At 47.9% G+C, this 17,471-nt stretch overlaps 1 protein-coding gene across 2 annotated transcripts in view; it reads left to right on the forward strand.

Moving 5' to 3' along the window:
- The first annotated feature begins 908 nt into the window (after window positions 1-908).
- The window catches only part of COL5A1 (collagen type V alpha 1 chain), a 159,477-nt gene continuing 142,914 nt past the window's right edge, over window positions 909-17,471 (forward strand). For both annotated transcript variants that reach the window (XM_069771049.1, XM_069771051.1), the window contains exon 1: window positions 909-1,273. In XM_069771049.1, coding sequence (XP_069627150.1) covers window positions 1,174-1,273 — 100 coding nt within the window. In that variant the 5' untranslated portion in view covers window positions 909-1,173. The remainder of the gene's footprint in view (window positions 1,274-17,471) is intronic.

The raw sequence follows: 17,471 nt of genomic DNA on the forward strand, positions 1-17,471 counted from the left end.
AAAGGACCTGGTGTGGGGAAGTCGCATCAACTTTTGTGTGTGTGTAGGGTTTTTTTTAGTACTATTCTAATATTCCTGCTCTACAATGCCAGAACTAGTAAAATCATTTGAAGCAGCTGTTTACCAGTCTGATGCATCAGCCACCACTGGTGCGCAAAGGTGACCAGTGCTCAGCGGTGCAGTGAAAGAAAGAGCTGCAGGAGCAGAGCTGGGGCTGGACTCCAGGACGAGCTGTGCTTGTAGCCCTTACTGTCCTCCTTGCCTGCCTGCCAGAGGAAGGTTTTGCCAGCCTGGCAAGGGATGCTGCCCTCCTTTTCCACTCCTTTGTGCTTGCACTTTTACCCTTTGCATGCATGTTTTGCAGCGGCGGCCTCACTCCCCCCCCCAAATCCTGGCATTTATTCCCCCCCCCCCCCCCAAATCCTGGCATTTATTCCCCCCCCCCCAAATCCTGGCATTTATTCCCCCCCCCCCCCAAATCCTGGCATTTATTCCCCCCCCCCCAAATCCTGGCATTTATTCCCCCCCCCCAAATCCTGGCATTTATCCCCCCCCCCCCCCCCCCCCCCAAATCCTGGCATTTTTCATCCTTCCACAACCTAGCCCTATCTCCCTCCGGAATCAGAAAGAGCAGGGGGCGCTGGGAGGGGGAGAAAACTCCGGCTGGTGTTGATTCCTGTTGGGAAAAGAGGAGGAAAAACACTGTTTTGGGGGGCCGGGAGAACCCGGCTGCTGTTCAAACTTCCCGCGGGGCCGGGCCGGGAGCGGGGCGGGGGTTGGGGGGGGGGGGGGGCCGGGCCGGGGGGGTGGGGGGCCGCACCTCCCGGTGCTGATTTGCTGCGCGGCTCCGAGATTGACAAACTCTTGCCTTGGGTTTAAAAGAAGGGGGGAAAAAAAAAAGGGGGGCCGGGGGGGAGAGAAAGAAAAGTTTTTTGCGCTGCAGGAGCAGGCAGGGGCCGGGAGTGAGCGCGGCGGAGCCCCCGACAGCCCTCCGCCCGCCCCATGGCTTTATAAAGCGGCTGCTCTCCGGGGGGGGCTGGCGGGGGGGGCTGAGAAGCCTTTCTTCGCTTGTATATAGATTTTTTTTTGTGTTGTTGTTTTGTTTTTTTTGTTTTTTTGTTTTTTTTTTTACCCTTTTCCCCCCGAGCCGGTGCCCCTTTTTTTTGGTGGACCATGGATACGCACACGCGGTGGAAAAAGCGCAGTTGGATACGGAGCTGGCCGGTCCCCGCTGCACTGGTGCTGTTGGGTGCCCTGTCCCTCGGCCGGGCAGGTAAGGTGTCCCCGAGTGTCGGGTCCGGGTCCGTGGGTCCGTGTCCCCCCCGCCATCCCCGGGACAGCGAGTCCCGGTGGCCGCGGGAGGGAGGCGGCTGTGTGCGGGGCCGGGGGGGGGAACCGTGCGGGTTGGGGAGGGTGAAGTGGCTTTTGTGCGGGGCAAAACATTTGTGTTGCCTTTAGTCCACGTATTCCGGAAGACAAAAAAAAAAAAACCAACCCAAAAAACCCAAACCACCCAACCTCCTTTAGCTGCCCGAGTCTCTGAATGCCATTTGTCAGGGGGCCCGTAAAAGGGGAAAAAAAAAAAAACAACCAACTTAAAACAATACTTTATTCGCCTTTCTTAAAGCAGACCTGCCTGTTGCTGGGCTCGTTTTTTTCTGGAGCAAAAGTCAGGATGTGTTTCTGGAGGCTCTCGTTCATTCTATATCTGCGTGTGTATAGAAATGTAAATACATATTTAGTCAACTGGAAACCTCTCGTCTTGCGTAGTTCCTCCTCCTTGAGGAGAAGAAACTTTTTGTGCAGAAGTAATCTGCTCTCCCCTCCACATCAAAGCGGCAGATCTCGGGACACAAAGGCGTTGCAGCCCCTTTCTGCTCGGGACCCCAAAGCTCCTTCTGCCCCCTCGCCTCGCCAGCCCCAATTTTCAGGTTTTCTCCCTAAAATTGTGCCTGTTGTGGGTGGCAGGAGGAAGCTCTGAAAGCACCAGATGTGCAACAGCACTAGACGAGCAGCCAGAAAAATCCTGGAATGTCATTTTTTTACAGTCGCGCAGGAGCGGGGCTAAGAGCTTTATTTCACTAAGTGGACGCTTTGGGTTTGCTGAGGGTGTTTCGAGAGCTCAGCTTTCCAAATGTCTGCCTTCCCCGGGTGGGCTGTGGAATGCCAGAGCAGGGGAGATGGAGGCTTGTGGGTCTGTTGAAAAAAGTTTTCTGGGTGTTTTCAGAGTGTTTTCTGAGTTTGTAGCGGACGCTTAGAGGCATCGGTGCGCTGAGGTCTTTTTATGTTGTATTGCAAGGGAAAGACTACGAAGCGGTTTGTTGGCAAAGCTGATTTTGAAATCTGAAAAGTTAAAGTAGATGGGAGTTCTGCAGGGTAACTTGAGAAACTGAGAAGTGCCCTGAAGAGCTGAGCTGTCTGGGATTTGGCTTTCGTGCTTGATTTTTGTGTGCTCTAGGTTTTTTTTTCCTGGGAAGCCCGGGCAGTGGTGTTTGCAGGGTTGTTTGTGTGTTACCAGGACAAATGCGTGTGGGATTCTGTATATAGCAGCACGATTGCAAATTATTGTAATTTCTAGGTTCTTAAAATGACCTTAAGGAAGAAAAGGTGGGCGTACGAGGAATGCTTTCATTAATGGTTTGCTTGCAAAATCTGAGGGAGATGGAAAATAAGTTGCGACTCAATGAATAAAATGCCTCTGGAACATCACCGCAGGAAAAGTTAACGGCGGTCGGAGCTACCACAAGGGTCTGTGTTGTACTGCAGGAGTATCGGACTGTTAGAGCAGTTTTCCGACCAGAAGAGTACTGGAATGATACTAGTTCATCTTGAGTTCCCTTTTAGCGCAGCCAGCTTGCCAGGCCACTCTGTTATTTTGTGTTAGTTGAAAACTGAATTATTACAGGTCTCAACTATTTCAAAGGAGAATGACAGTGTCTTCCTTTTTCTTTTGCCTGTACTAAGGTTTTAATGGTTTCAGAGCATCCTTAGGCATTTTCCCTGTTGGCGTATATCCTTCAGCTTCCAACATAAGACTGAACTCCTTTTAAAGTTACCTGGTAACTTTTTTCTAAAAACTTTTGGGTCCAGCTGTGGGCTGCAGCTGCAGGAAGCAGAGGGCTGGCTGGAGCTGATGCTGCGGTGGGTGGCTGGAGAGCTTTTGTAGGGTCAATGTGCCGCTCCAAGTAATGACTCTTGCAGTGAAAGGCTTTGAGTTTTCCTAATGAGCCTCCTAATAGGACATGAAATAATTTGGATGAGGGAGGAGTCGGATTGGGACTGCTGATGGCATTGACTAATGCTCTTCATAGCTCTTTTTTTCAATCTTTCCAAGATCTCTTTGGTTTTATTTCAGCTCGGATTGTTTCTGTTTCAGTTTCATTTTGGTTGGTTTCTCTGTATGGAGAGGTGAATCTTCTCTGTAATCTTCAGAAGCAGATCTATCGGGTGGCTCCAGCGAAAGGGGGAAGACACCTTGCAGAGAGGGTTTCCAGAAAAAATAGAGAAATGACAATGTCAAAGGCGATGTGAACTGAACTGCCTCTGAACACTGCCCTTCCAGCTCAGATTTTCCCATATTTTAACAGATGATGTCACACAAAAATCTAACCCACAGACAAAGTTGGAATCTGTCTCTGCTTTTACAAATCCCTATAAAATTGAATCAGGTTTCTGGGTGAAAATTTTTGGAAGCAGCAGTTTCCTTTAGTGGCAAAGAAAAGTGTAATAAGAATACATGGCATGCCCTTTAAAAGAAATAAAAAATGCTGGAAATTATGAAGTATCCTGTTACCATCTGTTGCTTCTCTCCTTGGCTCTTCCCCAGTCATCTAGAATGAGCTAAAAAAATAATAATCTTTATCCAGCCAGTTAGAAATGTTTTGTTTAACATTTTGCCAATCAAAAGTGTTGATATTGTTTTACAAGAAGAAATATGACTTTATAAGTCTGGAATTGATGGCAGATCTGATTTCCAGCGTAAAACCTGGATTATGCTGTCAATGTATTGCCAGATTGGAACAGGACTTTGTAACTTAAAAGCACCCAGCTGTCAGACATGCCCTGTCCAGGGGACGCAGTAGAGGCGTTCAGCTGAGGTCATATATTATTCTTTCGTGTAAGCTGGGGTCAAGATGAGAAGTCTTCACTGACCGTTCTCTCCGACGTGGTTCTTGAAGGCGACTCCTGCGCTCGCCTCCCTGCAGTGCTGTAGCCGTGCTGGATGCGGGAGCTGGTCTCAGACTTGCCGTGGAGGAGCCGGTTCCGCTGGCTCCCACCAAAGCTAACGGGAACTTTAGCTCTTCGGTACGAAGCCTTGCAGTGTTGTCTGGGCAATAATTTGTTGGGGATTGGAGAAATCCCATTTCATCTCTGGTCTTTAGGGGTAGCTCTAAGGCAAAACCTGTTGAAGAGTCGCTGGGTTTTGGTGTACAAAGGAGGACAGCAGTGTCTAGCTGGGATCTCTAATACTGGATCCTCAAATATAAAACCTCTTTTTTAAGAGCAAGAGTAATCCAATAAACAAAACATCTTGGTGTTACTCCTACCGCTTGCAGACATAAGGTCTGCCCTAGAACAAAGAAGGAGGGACTGTGAAGGGGACGTGCATCCTTATTTTAAATGAGTACTGTCCCTGCCCCTTGCATTTTGTTGTTGAAAGAGATGGACTTTTCAGATTAATTCCTTTTTTTTGAAATGTGGAGCAAATTAACTAGTAGTTTTCCGTCTTGTGATAACTTGCAGTCACATCATGGTGTTGCAGGGGATGTGCTAACACTGATCAGGGCTGTGATTCGGTGATGTGGCTCCTGCTCTGAGCTCCCACCTCCGTGCTGCAGGTGTGGATGTGTGAGCCCTGTTACCTGGGCATACCTTACTGGTGGGTCCCAAGAAAAGTTAATCGGAGTGCTATTTCTCTGTGTATGGCACCAGCAGCTGCATTGCTATGTTCAGCATAATTTTTTTTTTAGTTTTGAAGTAGCTTTTCTTTTTCTCAACGCTCCAACATGAAAATCTTTGCCAGTGTCCCAGAGGCCCAGACCCTCAATGGCATGTAGATGTCCTGTCATCCTCGGTAGTGCGTGCCCGGCTGCTTTTCTTCTAACATGGAAGATGAAGTCTGGTCCTGAGGCTGTCTGTCCATCTCTGCTTTGGTGACTCAGTTTCCCCTTCTGTCCTGCAGCCCGGTTTCAGGGCATAGGCTTAGAGTATGTGTTCTCACAACTGCTTTGAATTACAGATATATTCTCTAAGATGAGACAAAGCGTGGCAACAGATGCTGAGAAGCAGAAGGCGCTGCTGTGGCATATGCCACTAATGCAGAGGCATTTGTGTGAAGTGCCATTTATAGATGCTTTTTAGGTAATACAAGTTTTGTCTGGACTTCGGAAAGAAATGTGCGGGAGTACTTTCCAGGAAACTGCTCTTCAGTCTGGGCTTTTTCTCTTCTGTGGAAGGTAAAGCCAATAGGCAATTAATTTTTTAACCATTACTTTTTCTAGTGTTTTCGTACACCCTGATTCTTCAGCCTGCTCCGGGTGCCCTCCCTCTCCCTGTGCTATCTGGATGCTGGGGCTGCCTTGCGGTGCTGCCCTCCCCAAAGCAGGTGGAGGATGGGTGCTGGTCGCTCTGTGTAAACCCGAAAGACTACACTTGGAAAACCAGTATGGGGCAATACTGCTGTGAATACTTCCACGCAAGCAGATTGGGGGTTTGGGGCAAACCTACAAGGGGTAATGAAGGCAAGGGGGGACGAGCCAGCTGGCGCCTGGGGAGATAGTGTGTGTTCAAAAAGTGCTCAAATGAGGTATCGCCGTCGTGACTGACGGTTTTGGTATTTGTTTGGTTGCCTGTGGATGTGTCTGGAGAATGGCGGGACCTGGGAAGAGCGGGGAGCTGAGCTCCTGGGTTGTTGGATGGCGGCGAACGCTGCGGGTGCAGAGACGGGTCTGGGACCTTGTTTGAGCAAATGATGCAGGGGGGCTGCTTGTTCGTAAAGGACTTCCAGAGGGTCCAGTTCGGAGCCCCTCTGGCCCACTGGTTGGCACTGGCGTTGGACAGTAAGGACTGGTCTGCGTACACCGTGGTTCGGGGTGGAGGTGCCCGTGTCCAGAGTGATTTGGGAAAAGCGGTTGCATTTGGAGCTCGCGCTCTGCTGTCCTGCGAATTGAAGTGTAGCAGCCCCTAAGATGGGGGAAATCCCTGCTGTGTTACAATTATAAATTTGGCACTTCATCACGTATGTACACACTCGCCCACGTGCGATCTTGCCTGGTTTGTTTAGCAGGAGTTTTATCCTCAGGATGCAGCTATCGTTCTATAAAAGGAATTATTTTGCAGAGAAAGGCTTAAAACATTATTTGGGTTGTGTTGAAAACCTGATTATAACTTTTCGATACCTAGATCTTGGTACATGGAAAATGCTGTTTAAAATGAGAGAAGAATTGTCTGGGAAATAAACTAGGAATGAACCACAAAACACCTCTTCTTAGACTTTTTTCATGTGGAGGAAGACTTCTTCCACTCTGTTCCATGCTTCTAGGCAGTGTAGACTTCTACTCATCATGTATTTAGGAAAGCCCCGACTCTGCTGCAGGTCTCTGATACTGCTACTGTTGAGGATATTTTGGGAATGCTGAGGCCTTAAACAGTCATCTGCTGGAATTGGGTCAAATTGAAGATCTGCAGGATTTGTCCTACGGTAAAAGTCAGTGTCACCACAGAGGCATGTGTGCACGCAGGAGTTACGCCGCTTCTGGAATTCAGTTTGATAATCTCCACTGGTTTCCTTGCACTATCCGTGTAGGTCCTTGACTTTTAGCTTCTTTTTAGTATGGAGTGCAACCGTCTGTCTTGGATATATGACAGGTTGGTTTGATATAAGCAGTAGGACCCGGTACTGGCATCGTGCTGGGACACACTGTCCCAGTAAAAGGGGTTTCCCCTTGGCTCAGCCGACGTGGTGGGAGCCCCAAGGGAGGGCTGATGCAACCAAAGGCACCGCTTCTCCCGTGCTTCTGGTCCTGCTGAGATGTGGAGGCTTCTCGGTGCTCGGTTATGTTCTTCTGGATCAGGACTGCTCAGTACCTTTTTTTGGCTCGCGTTATTTTTATTTTGGATTTCTCTCCGGTTATGACCCCTTTGGAGTGCTGCTGTTGTACAGAGCTGTCAGGAACAGCAGTCTGAAGATGTTGGTAGGTTTTTATTCCCTGCTAATGGCACGGTGGCTTTCTGGGGAGGTTTTATGAGATTTTTTTTTTTTTTTTGGAAGGGAAACCCTTCGAGGTGGACACCATCTTTCTAGAGAAGGCAGAGAGCCTCACATCTGTATCAGAAAACAGTTTTGTTGCTGGGGTTTGGCTGTCCCCTTTTGGCTGAGCATCAGCAAGGCAGTGTCCTGAGCTAGCAGCTTCATTCTTTGGCTGTGGGTGCAAATCCTTGACCAAGGCAAGCAGAATGCAATCTTCAGACCCTTAAGAATTTTTTTCTGCCTTCTGGTGTTGCCTGTTACTTACTTATACCTTCAGCTGTTGTTAATCTAGGCAGTGCATTCCCTCTCCTTTGCCTTCCTGGCTGGCTTGAGAGAGGTTCCTGGGACTGTCTTCTCCAGTTGCAGCCTGGCCTTGCTGTACATCAAAGATTTTATTCTTACTAGCTAGATTGGAGCCTATATGGTAGGTACTGACTTTGCAAGCTGGCAGTTTTTCTTCAAAATAAAATAAAATGAACCTTTGTGTGAAACAAAGAAAAAGCCAGTATGGGAAGAATGAGCAAAACCAGAAAAAAAAGCGGAGACATGAAAGAATGGAAAAATTTTGTTAAAATCTAATGTTATATGGAAAAAACTTAGGTTGGCAACATGGTATAATTAGCCACTGGGTTACTGTTGGCAAGTTTCAAGGCTCTTGAAATGAAGCCTAGCACCGAGTGAACTGTCCAAATGATGCTGTGGTTTCTCTGTGGATGTGTCTGGAAAATCTTTAGAACTAAAATAAATAAATGAAGGAGCTACACAAAAGGCATTTTTGAGGTTGGTTGCTCTGAGTCTGGGCTCTTTTTCTCTCCAGAAGCCAACAGGATTCTTAGCATCATCTGGAAGCTTTCACAATGTTCAGAGATGTCATTTTTTTGAAACTAGGAAAATGGTATTAATACATTTACAATGCTGGAGTTTTCCTTCTTGATTGTGTAATAAGCTGGAGAGAAAAAGGATAGTTTGGGGGTTGAATGAGTGGAGTGAGCTGCATCAGTGCTCATTCCTAACCTCTGCTGCAGACTTTCTCCCAGCCTTTAGGCAAGTCCCCATGTTTCCCATGCCCTGGGGCCTGATCCTGTGTACCTGTATGGAGCCTGGCATTGAGGTGCTGCTTTAACACAAAGTTAATGCTGATATGCCAACAAGACATGTGTTTTCAAGCACTGAAGTGTTTTAAGAGCTGCTTTTTCATCCCTGTGCCTCAGGTTATGTTAGTGGTTGTGGTCTAGGAGTTCTCTACTTTAAAAATACTTTTCCTCTCTAGGATGGTGTTTTCCTGTCTAGCAACACTAGTACCTCACACTGCAAATCCAGAAGGCTGTTTGGATTTTGTCAATAGATTTGGACAGATTTCTTGCAGATTATGTGATGGAGTACAATACAGACCACCATGCTGTTATATTGACTCCTCTCAGGACACTTGGAAGCATTAGGTCTATAAATGAAATCTGAAGCAGGCAGAGGATCAACTAGGCAGCCACACACATGCTTCAGTTTACTGGGAAAAAAAACCCCTTTGGAAGGCGGATGGATGCAAATGGAAGCAGGGTGCTGATCCTGAAGCTGGATATCCCTGCGGGGTTTTGGGTGCTACGCCTGTGCCGTGGGCAGGAACAGGAGGTCAGGTAAGCTGATGTCAGTCTGTCTTTTAGCTGGCTTTGGGGTGGTGACTTTCAGCTGTTTTGCTGCTGTAAGAAAGGAATTCCAGTGTATTTTGTTGCCGAGTGCTCTGCCACAGGCTGTGGGCTAAGTGCGTTCATCCCTGTGGGTTTGGTTTGATTTCTGGAGAAGTCTCCCGTGCCTGATGCTATATTCCTTGTGGCGCTCAGCCCTGCGGCTCTAGATTCACTGGAGAAAGATTTGAAGGCGAAACCTTAGTTTTGCTGTGCTCAGGGACAGCTTTCCATGGGTCTGGATGTCACTCAAAGGAGCTAGGCACCCTGTTTGCCTAATGAGGGATTGGGGTGCATATTTGGGGGAGCGTTTGTTCTCCTTGGGAAGCTGCAGCTCGCTGAAGACCTGAATGATCTGCCTGGCTTGAATGCAGCTAAATATTACTGTTAGCTTGGGATGACCCTGTATGCCATCCCTGCCTGGATCAAGCTGTGCCTCTGCAGCCAGGGGGATGCTAATTCTTTCAGAGTAAATAAAGTGATAAGTTTTTTTCCTGGCTCAGCTTTTAAGCAAACTGTTTAAAGGCCTTTGCTTTTCTTGCCTTTCTGCACTTCACTGCTATAACTTGCAGAGGACAGGGGAGTTTGCAGCTCTGCTGGAAATGCTGTAAGCAGTTGATGGGGGGAAACTCCTAGAGAGAAGAGAGGTCACTGAGGGGTCTGCTGGAGTCCCTGCTTGAAGGGATTGTCAAGCAGTTTTAGTGGCCAGATTTAGGGTTTCATTTACATGTCAGCTGGAGTTTCTATTTTTTGAGTATGGATATACAGGAAAGAGCTGTGCTTTGGCTGAGCTCGTGTATCCTCACGGAGAGCCTCGCTGGCCTCTTTTCCTCTGCTGTTCCTCCCTCCACCCCCTTTTTTTGTTTCCAGGACAATACTTAAGTAAGAGTTCATTGCAGCTGAATTCCTGGAGATGACACTGCCAGTTTCCCAGGATCTCTTCTACTCCTGCAGCATTTTATGCAGTGGCTTTTGGTGCAGGTCATTCAGCTGCACCCCTCAAATAAGAATTAAGTGGTGGGTTTGTGTGGTCTTTGAGGGGGCTCATCCTAGATGTGCCGGAATGAGAGATCTGCTCTGTGTGCTCTTGTCTGCTGTAGGGTAGAGATTTGGTCCGAGGGCTGCAGTTCACCAGCTGAATAATGAATGCATTGTTTGTATGCCCTTATTTCCAGCTTGCACCATTAAAAGTGAATAGAAAGGTCAAGGAGATGAGTCACTGTGAATACAAGTGTCATTCTGCTCGGAAGAAATGGAAAAAAAGGAGCTTGCAAGTGAGGTGTTTCAGCTGGTGCCAAGCAGCTCTGTTTCACTGTACTTTCAGGGAGTTGCAGGAGTAAATCTCAGCTGAGGTCTGCTGAAGCCGTCAAGCCACCTGAAAGTTAGCAAGGGGCTGGAGCTGAGGTTTGGCAATTCTAGTTGCCAGGGGCTCCAAAGGCAGCTGCTGATGTAGGCTGTGTACAGAAAATCAGGGTGATACGCTGGAATCGTTGGGCTCATTGCGGCTGTTTTGCAAAACAAACACCTGGAGCTTGTAGGGTTAGTAAGCTCTTGTTCTCAGCTTCCCTAAATACCCAGTGGTACCCAGCAGAAAAGGCTGCCTCCACATCAACGTGGAGACTCCTTATACTCAGCCAGGCTGCTTTCTTCCAATGCTTAGAGCAAGGGTTAGTAGCGTTGCGAAGGTGCTGTCATGGGACAGTATTATCTCTTGAAAAGCCAGTGAGAAAATGCGTGCCCTCGGAGCAACGGGAGTCAGCAGGGTCCCGGCTTGGTTCCTGCACCGTCCTGGGGGAACGTGGGAGCAGGGCGGTGGGATGTGAGTGAGGGTCTGCAGGGTGCCTGGGGGTAAGCACGGGCCCATCCCCTGCCCTGGCCCTTGCAAATGCCCAGCTGTAAATTAAGCTTTTTTAATTTCCTGCCCGAAAGCTTCTTTCGACAAGCCCCAGGCAGCTGGTTAACCGCACTGGCAGAGCGCTGAAAATAGAAGTGCGGCTCGTGGGTTGCACGTGTGGAAGGGGGAGCGGTGAACTGCGGATGGGTTAATGCCAAGTGGGTGGGATAGGATGGGGACTTGGCCAGAATTTTCCTTTAATTGATACTGCTGGGGCAATTTCAATAAAACAGCAGTGGTGGCCAGGAGGCCAGAAAACAGAAGCCAGTTCAGAAGTTGTTAATGCTTTTTTTAATGGGGTAGAGTTTAAGTCATGGGCTCCTGTACCTATAGGTTTCCTTTTTCACATGGCTGAAATACCCTCCTTTGGGGTTATCAGCATTTTGGCTAATTGCTTTTCACTGTACTGGAAAGGAAACATCCACCGTGCTTTTGAGATGGTGGTGTGCTGTGGCAGACACCCCTGCGTATTGTTTAGCACCGCTTTAGTATTTTGGTAGAATATGAATCCTGAGAGACAGTACATAGAAATATTTGCATTTTTGATTTCTAGCCATTGGATTTTTCTGTTCTGAAGTCACTCCTCTGCTGTAAAAGAGATATTCCTCCAAAAAATAACTAAAGCTTTAGAAGCTTGATTAATCCTCCCCCATCAAAATACACCTTCAGTAGAAAGTTAAGCCAACTGTTTTCCTTGCTCGCCCAATGCAAGATCACTTCCATGAACAACTTTCAGATGAATCTGCCAATATAGCTTTGATCCAAGGTGGCTGAAAATTCAACACAAACTCCGTTTGGTATCAGATGACTGGGAACTGGGACTCATTTGCTAATGATGCGATAGGGTCGTGCTGACGGAGGGCTCTAGCAAGGCAGGAGTTGATGGCTCATGTGCATGGGAGGACCGTGCCTGGTTTGTGCGGCGAAGCGTTGGGTCTGTAACCTTTGCGTTGGCATTACGTGGAAGCTAGAGACTTCTGTGAGTAGATGAGGCGGGTGGTAGGTGTGTTTGGCCGCTGACGAGCGGGACGCACCTTCTGGCAGCGTGAGATGTGTGGGACCAGCAGAGCCGCTCTGCGCTTGCCGGCGCGCGATTCCATGGGAGCCAGGATGCAGGAGAAGGCTGCTGCAGGGCAGGAGCCATGCTGGACGTGCCCTTCGGAAGGCTTCCCCTAGAAGATATGAGGCCGTCCATCCCCCAAGTACAGCATCTGTTCCCTGACCGTGGGCTGCTCAGTGTCTCCTCTTGGAAAGCTGTCGATTCCTTGAAGGATAAGGACTCCTTGCCTGGAGCCCTGCGGCTGTAGATGCCTTTCTTGATGAGGCCGATGTTTTTCTCTTGATCCCCTTGGGTATTCTGCTTTTTGTAACAGGGAGGGCAGATCACTAAGAATCCCCTCGTCGTTTCTGTGCTCCAAAAGCGACACAAGGGTGGGAGGAAGAAGCGGCTTTCATCCTGGTCGCTGCCTTTGGCACACGCTGGTGAGTGTTCATATAGGAAAACTGCTAGGAATGTTCTCTCGCAAGGGTTTGCAGGGATCGGGAGAGGCATATTATCACGTCTTGTACACTTGGGGAGAAAGTCCCTCACTCTGCTTCTCTCAAATGTTTAAATTAAAACAATCTGTCTTTCTGCAACTGTTGGATGCTTTCCCTGCTGACCTCAGGAGCTGGGACTGGGAGGAGGAGCAAACAGACCCCAGCGCTTATAACTGGCTCTGGCTTTTTTCTTTTTAAACTTCAGTCCTGGTTCCCTGCAGGATGCAAAACACAAAAACAATAAGGGCCATATCAGCTCTGGAAACATCAATTTTCCCAGTGCTCTGTAATGAAAGAGCTATATCAGGAAGCACTGAAGCCTGTATGTGCTGGGGGCTATTGTCTTAAAAAAACTATGTATAGAAAAGGCAGCAGGCATGCTTAACCCTTCTGCCAGAGCTGGCACGCAGGGTTAAGTCCTCTGCAGTCTCACCATCTTTTTATTTTCCAGCCGCGTTCCCACAGCAAGCTCTGACTGAGATGCTCCCTGTGAGCAGAGCTAAGCGCTGGGCAGGATCAGCCCCCTACCCCTGAAAGGGGAAAGCAGAGCCGAGAAGCTTTGCAGCCTTCGGCAGACAGCGGTGCCCTGAGGGTGCTGGATGCGGTGCTTTGTACCCAGCCTCCAAACGCGGCCCTGGTCCCTGCTTACGGGATTCCTCTGCACCGAGGGAAAGGCATCCCTGTGCGTGGGCCAGGATTTTTGGTTGGACCCTTTGGTGCTTACGCGCTGAGTTTTCTCTTGGCCCAGGGCCCCGTGGCTGGGCAGAGACAGGATTTTTTTTTGCTTCTTGGCTGAGTCCGGCTCTTGCAGCGCTGCACTGTTGCAGGAGTGCATCCATGTGGAGCTGTGGGCAGATTCAGGGCTGCGACCCGACTCCCGTTAACCTTGGGAATTTAGGTGGTGAAGTAGCATAGCATCATCAGGCCTGAGTCACAAAAGCACCCTTCATCTCTTCTATCACTGCTTTTGACTTGCTGCCTTCGTTGCCCACAGGCCTGTGTTTTTTTGGCAGTTTATGGAGCATTTCACAGTCCTGCTTGGGATTCAGCCTAGGAAAATGCGGTGTGACTTCTTGTGGCAATGGGGAATAGGCTTGGATAACACCAAGCTGATAAAGATTTTTTTCCTATGAAATATGAACCAGAACCAAAACTGGAGCTTGTTTTGGGTGTGGAAATGTCTGTAAAGAACTCAGAGTTCCTCATTTGAAGGTACTGAAAAATTCACACCACTAAACTTAGAGATGCTCTGAAACTTTTAGAGTCAGAACATCAGTTAAAGATGTTCTGCACATTTAGAGTAACTGAGTAACCCAGCGTGCTTCCCTCCCTGCAGCTCCCCTCTCCAAAGCCTTGGCCAGACAAGCCGGGGCCCTCCTTGCCCTGGGGACACTCATCCCAAATAACGAACAGGCGCGCTGCTAAAATGAGCACGATTCCTGCAAGCCTGGAAATAGCTGAGTCTCTGCTGCTTGAGCAGAGCTGGCCAATTTGTGGCCTGGGACGAAGCTTTTTATGGATGGAGCTGGAACATCTGCTTTGGGGGGAATGAAATCTGCCACATCTTTGCTTTAGCTCGTGTGGCCTCTGAGGAACCCGGATGGGATTTGGGGTGCCATATACCTGCCCCTGTTGTGACTCGTGGGCTCACGTTGATTCTTTTTCTGATGGTGGCAAATTGCCGAGCCCCAGAGTATCTTGCAGGGAAGTTTAGTCAATGGAAAGGCTGAAAATAGATGTGGGAGACGAGGGGAAGCTTCTGCGAAACTGAAAAGGGTTCTCTTATGCTGAGGAATGAAAGCTGAAGATGTGCCTCAAGAAATGTATTTGGGGGAACAGATCTGTTTCAACACTTTCATTTTAGTGAGCAATGAATGATAGCGGAGGGGGTGTTTATGCGGGCAGGTATGTCATGCCTGTGTAATGTCAGTTGACACAGGATTAAATAAGGCATGTGGAACATTTTTCTGGGAAGTGAAGTCTAGTGAGAAATAATCATCAGAGGACTCGGGAGGTGAAATAACCTGCTCTAGACAAGCCAGCGTCCTCATTTGTGCCCCTGGAAATCTGCCAAGCGATGGATCAGCGGTTTGGAAGGACGTGGGATACTTGGCTGGGGGAGGCTTACCGGTCTGGGAGCATCCTGCGGTGCTGAGCGCAGCTCTGCATTACTGCGCTTAAAAGTCTCTGGTCATGTATAAAGCTTCCCAGAGTGATCAGGGGAAAGGGTGGATGCGGGGCAGGAGCTGCTCGGTAAGACAAGAAGCCAGTGCCTCCTGGAGAGGAGGATGTCGCCACTGGAGGAACTAATGCTCCACCAAGGACTGGGTGTGAAAAGCAGAAACCCCTTTTCCTTTGTACTGAGGGCTGTAGGATGATTATTTCAGATGTTTGCAGAAACGAGAGCGGAGCCCAATGGCAAAAGCGCAAGGCTGGAACAAGGAGAATTCGATGTGTGCGCTGTGGCTCCAGCCTTAGTGGAGCCCTTTTGTACAGGCTGGTTGGTCCTGGTTGGTGTTAAAACTCTTTGTTTTGTGCCACCAACTGCGGCAACGCTTAAACTGAGCTTATGGCTGCTTTGAATTGACACAGTGGTGAATTTGACCTGTAATGTCCTGGGTTTTTTATATGAAATTATCCTACTATCAGTGTATGTAGGATGGACTTGCAACTGGGACTTCTCTGCATGCGTGTCCTGATGGTTTTTGACAGGAATGGACAGGAGGAGCCAGGATGGCGCTGGAAGAGGGCAGACCCAAACTCTCATGGGTTTGAGTCTTCTATGCAGCTGATACATTTTTCTAGGATGTCTGTCTTAATGTCAAAGGGAATGTCTCCTCCCTTCTCCTTGTCCTGGAAAAGATATGTCAGCATGTTAATGGAGGGAAGAGGAACATACCGTAAGTGACCTCTTTGCGCTTTTGTAAGGACAAAATTTGTTTTCCTGTAGCTATGAAAAGTCTGTCTTCCCTTTGACTAATAAATGAGGGCATACAAAATGTACACAAATTACTTTTAAGCTATTGTGTATACCCTAGTATAAAGCACTTTGTATCGCTTATTTTAGTGATGGAGAGAGTATCAGGCGTGTTCCATGTATAAATCAGTCCTCTCAAAATATACTGATAACTCTTCTTGGCATTTGCCTTGTCTCCAGTTTCCCAAATATTTTCTTACCTCATTTGGCTGCTTCCACTATTCAACATGCCTTTTGCTCATCTGTATGATGAGTGGTGCTGGGCTGCTGTACTCGTTTGCATGGATTGATGCCTTGATGTGTCATTTACCTTCTCTCTCTATATGTAAAAATACCAAACATTACTTACACACGTTCACGAGTGGATGCACAAATGATTGGAAGTGTCAGTGTGCACTTTTCCAGATGGTGGAAGCGTGTTCCTTACTTCATTTATTTCAAATGTCAAACTCAATGAAATTAATTACTACCAGACTTGAACTGAAGTGACGGAGTGATTCTTGTCTCCATTTCACCAGCGTGGGGTAAAGCTGCACGCTCCATAGCAGGAACAGGCTTCAGGAGTTGAAATGCAATCGCTAAACTATGACTCCGAGCAATGTAAAGATCTGGGTTTGCAGCAGGGTGACCAGTCTTTACTTTGTTTCATGGGGAAAGCTGGGTTTGCTCTTGGTAGGGAGGGATGTCTCCTGGGGGAAGAGTGGCTTGGGGAGTGAAAGACTAACTTTGTCTTGGATTTCTTCTCTGCTGTGCATGGCATGAATGCAGCAGCTTGCCTGGGAAGTGCTTTGCTGTTGCCTTGCTTGTGGTTGCAGTGCTGGTATCCTGGTGCTTGCTCTGCCATCTCATTGCATTCCAGTCTTTTGCCCTTCTACTTTATCTGCAAGAGGATGCTGTTGGGGTTGGGTGTGGTTTTTTTTTTTTTTTTATTTGCACAATGTCTGATAAGCTCTCAGGCTCTTTGAGGATAGGAATTGTAGAAGTTGGGTAGACTTGTAGAGAAGTTGCTCTGGTCAGATGTTGGCAAAGCTCCAGGGATGAATGCTGGATTTGGGTGCGAAAGTTAGGACAGCGAAGAACTGAATTTCAGCTTAAACAGCTCTCTGAATGAAAGTTCTGAGTTCTCAGCACTTTTGGAAACTGGGGTGGTTGAGTCTCAAGACAGTCCTGTTGAAATCAAAGCAGTAACAGAAAATGTAATTCTTGGTTGCTGCTGTTTCACTCCTGGTCTCTGCATCGTGGCTGCCCTGGTTCTGGGAACTGTACGGAGCTCCAGGGAGTTGCTTGGTATTTCATGCAGCCCCTGGGTCAAAGGCAGAGCTAAGAGGCTTCATAGAAACAATAACTGTGCATGTAGTCTAAAGTCTTTGGTTTCCACCCTGCGTTTTGCTTCATAGAAAAAGAACGTGTTCTTGTAAGGGCTTTTCTAAATAATTCCTTCTGATAATCCTTTGCATTTCTCAAACACCCTTGTTCCTCTCTTCAGAAGATACCTTGCAGCAATTATTTAAGCAGATCACCACTTTGCTGTTTACCTTAGGGAAATAGCTGTTATTGGAGAATTTCTGACTATGCCTAATTTAGGATTCCCCCGTTTTTAACCTCATGGTCCCCATGCCTCTCAGGCTGTTATCCGGCCTTGATACTTTCTTTTCCTCCATGGCTGCGTCTTCCAGTGTCTCTCCGAACACTATTTGTGAGCCCTCCCTTGCCTACCATACCCAGAAAAATAAACAGCCCTGTCTCCTTTTGCCCTCTATTGTTTCTCTCTTTTGTGCTAAGTACAGTAATGCCTCTGAGCTACCCCAGGGCTCCTGCGTTCCCATGCTTCCCCATCCGTCTCACAAAGGACCTCTTTTCTCCCTGCCTTCTGGGTGCTGGGGCTCTGCAAATATGTGCCAGTGACCCTCTGCTCTGTATGAAAATAGCCCCTGCCTTTTTGTAGCTGTCATTTATTTTTGCTGCTTTAATTAGACTTGATCCTGCTTGTATTTTTTTCCTTTGACCCTTCTTCTTACTGCAGTGAAAGTTTTCAAAAAGTTTTTTAGCTCCCTTTCTACCTGTGCATACCCAGCTGTGCTGGCTCACACAAGTTGTCTGTCTTTGGATTAAGTTGGAAGGAACTTTAATTGC

Source organism: Haliaeetus albicilla, chromosome 26 (assembly GCF_947461875.1).
Source record: "Haliaeetus albicilla chromosome 26, bHalAlb1.1, whole genome shotgun sequence".
Classification (NCBI taxonomy): domain Eukaryota; kingdom Metazoa; phylum Chordata; class Aves; order Accipitriformes; family Accipitridae; genus Haliaeetus; species Haliaeetus albicilla.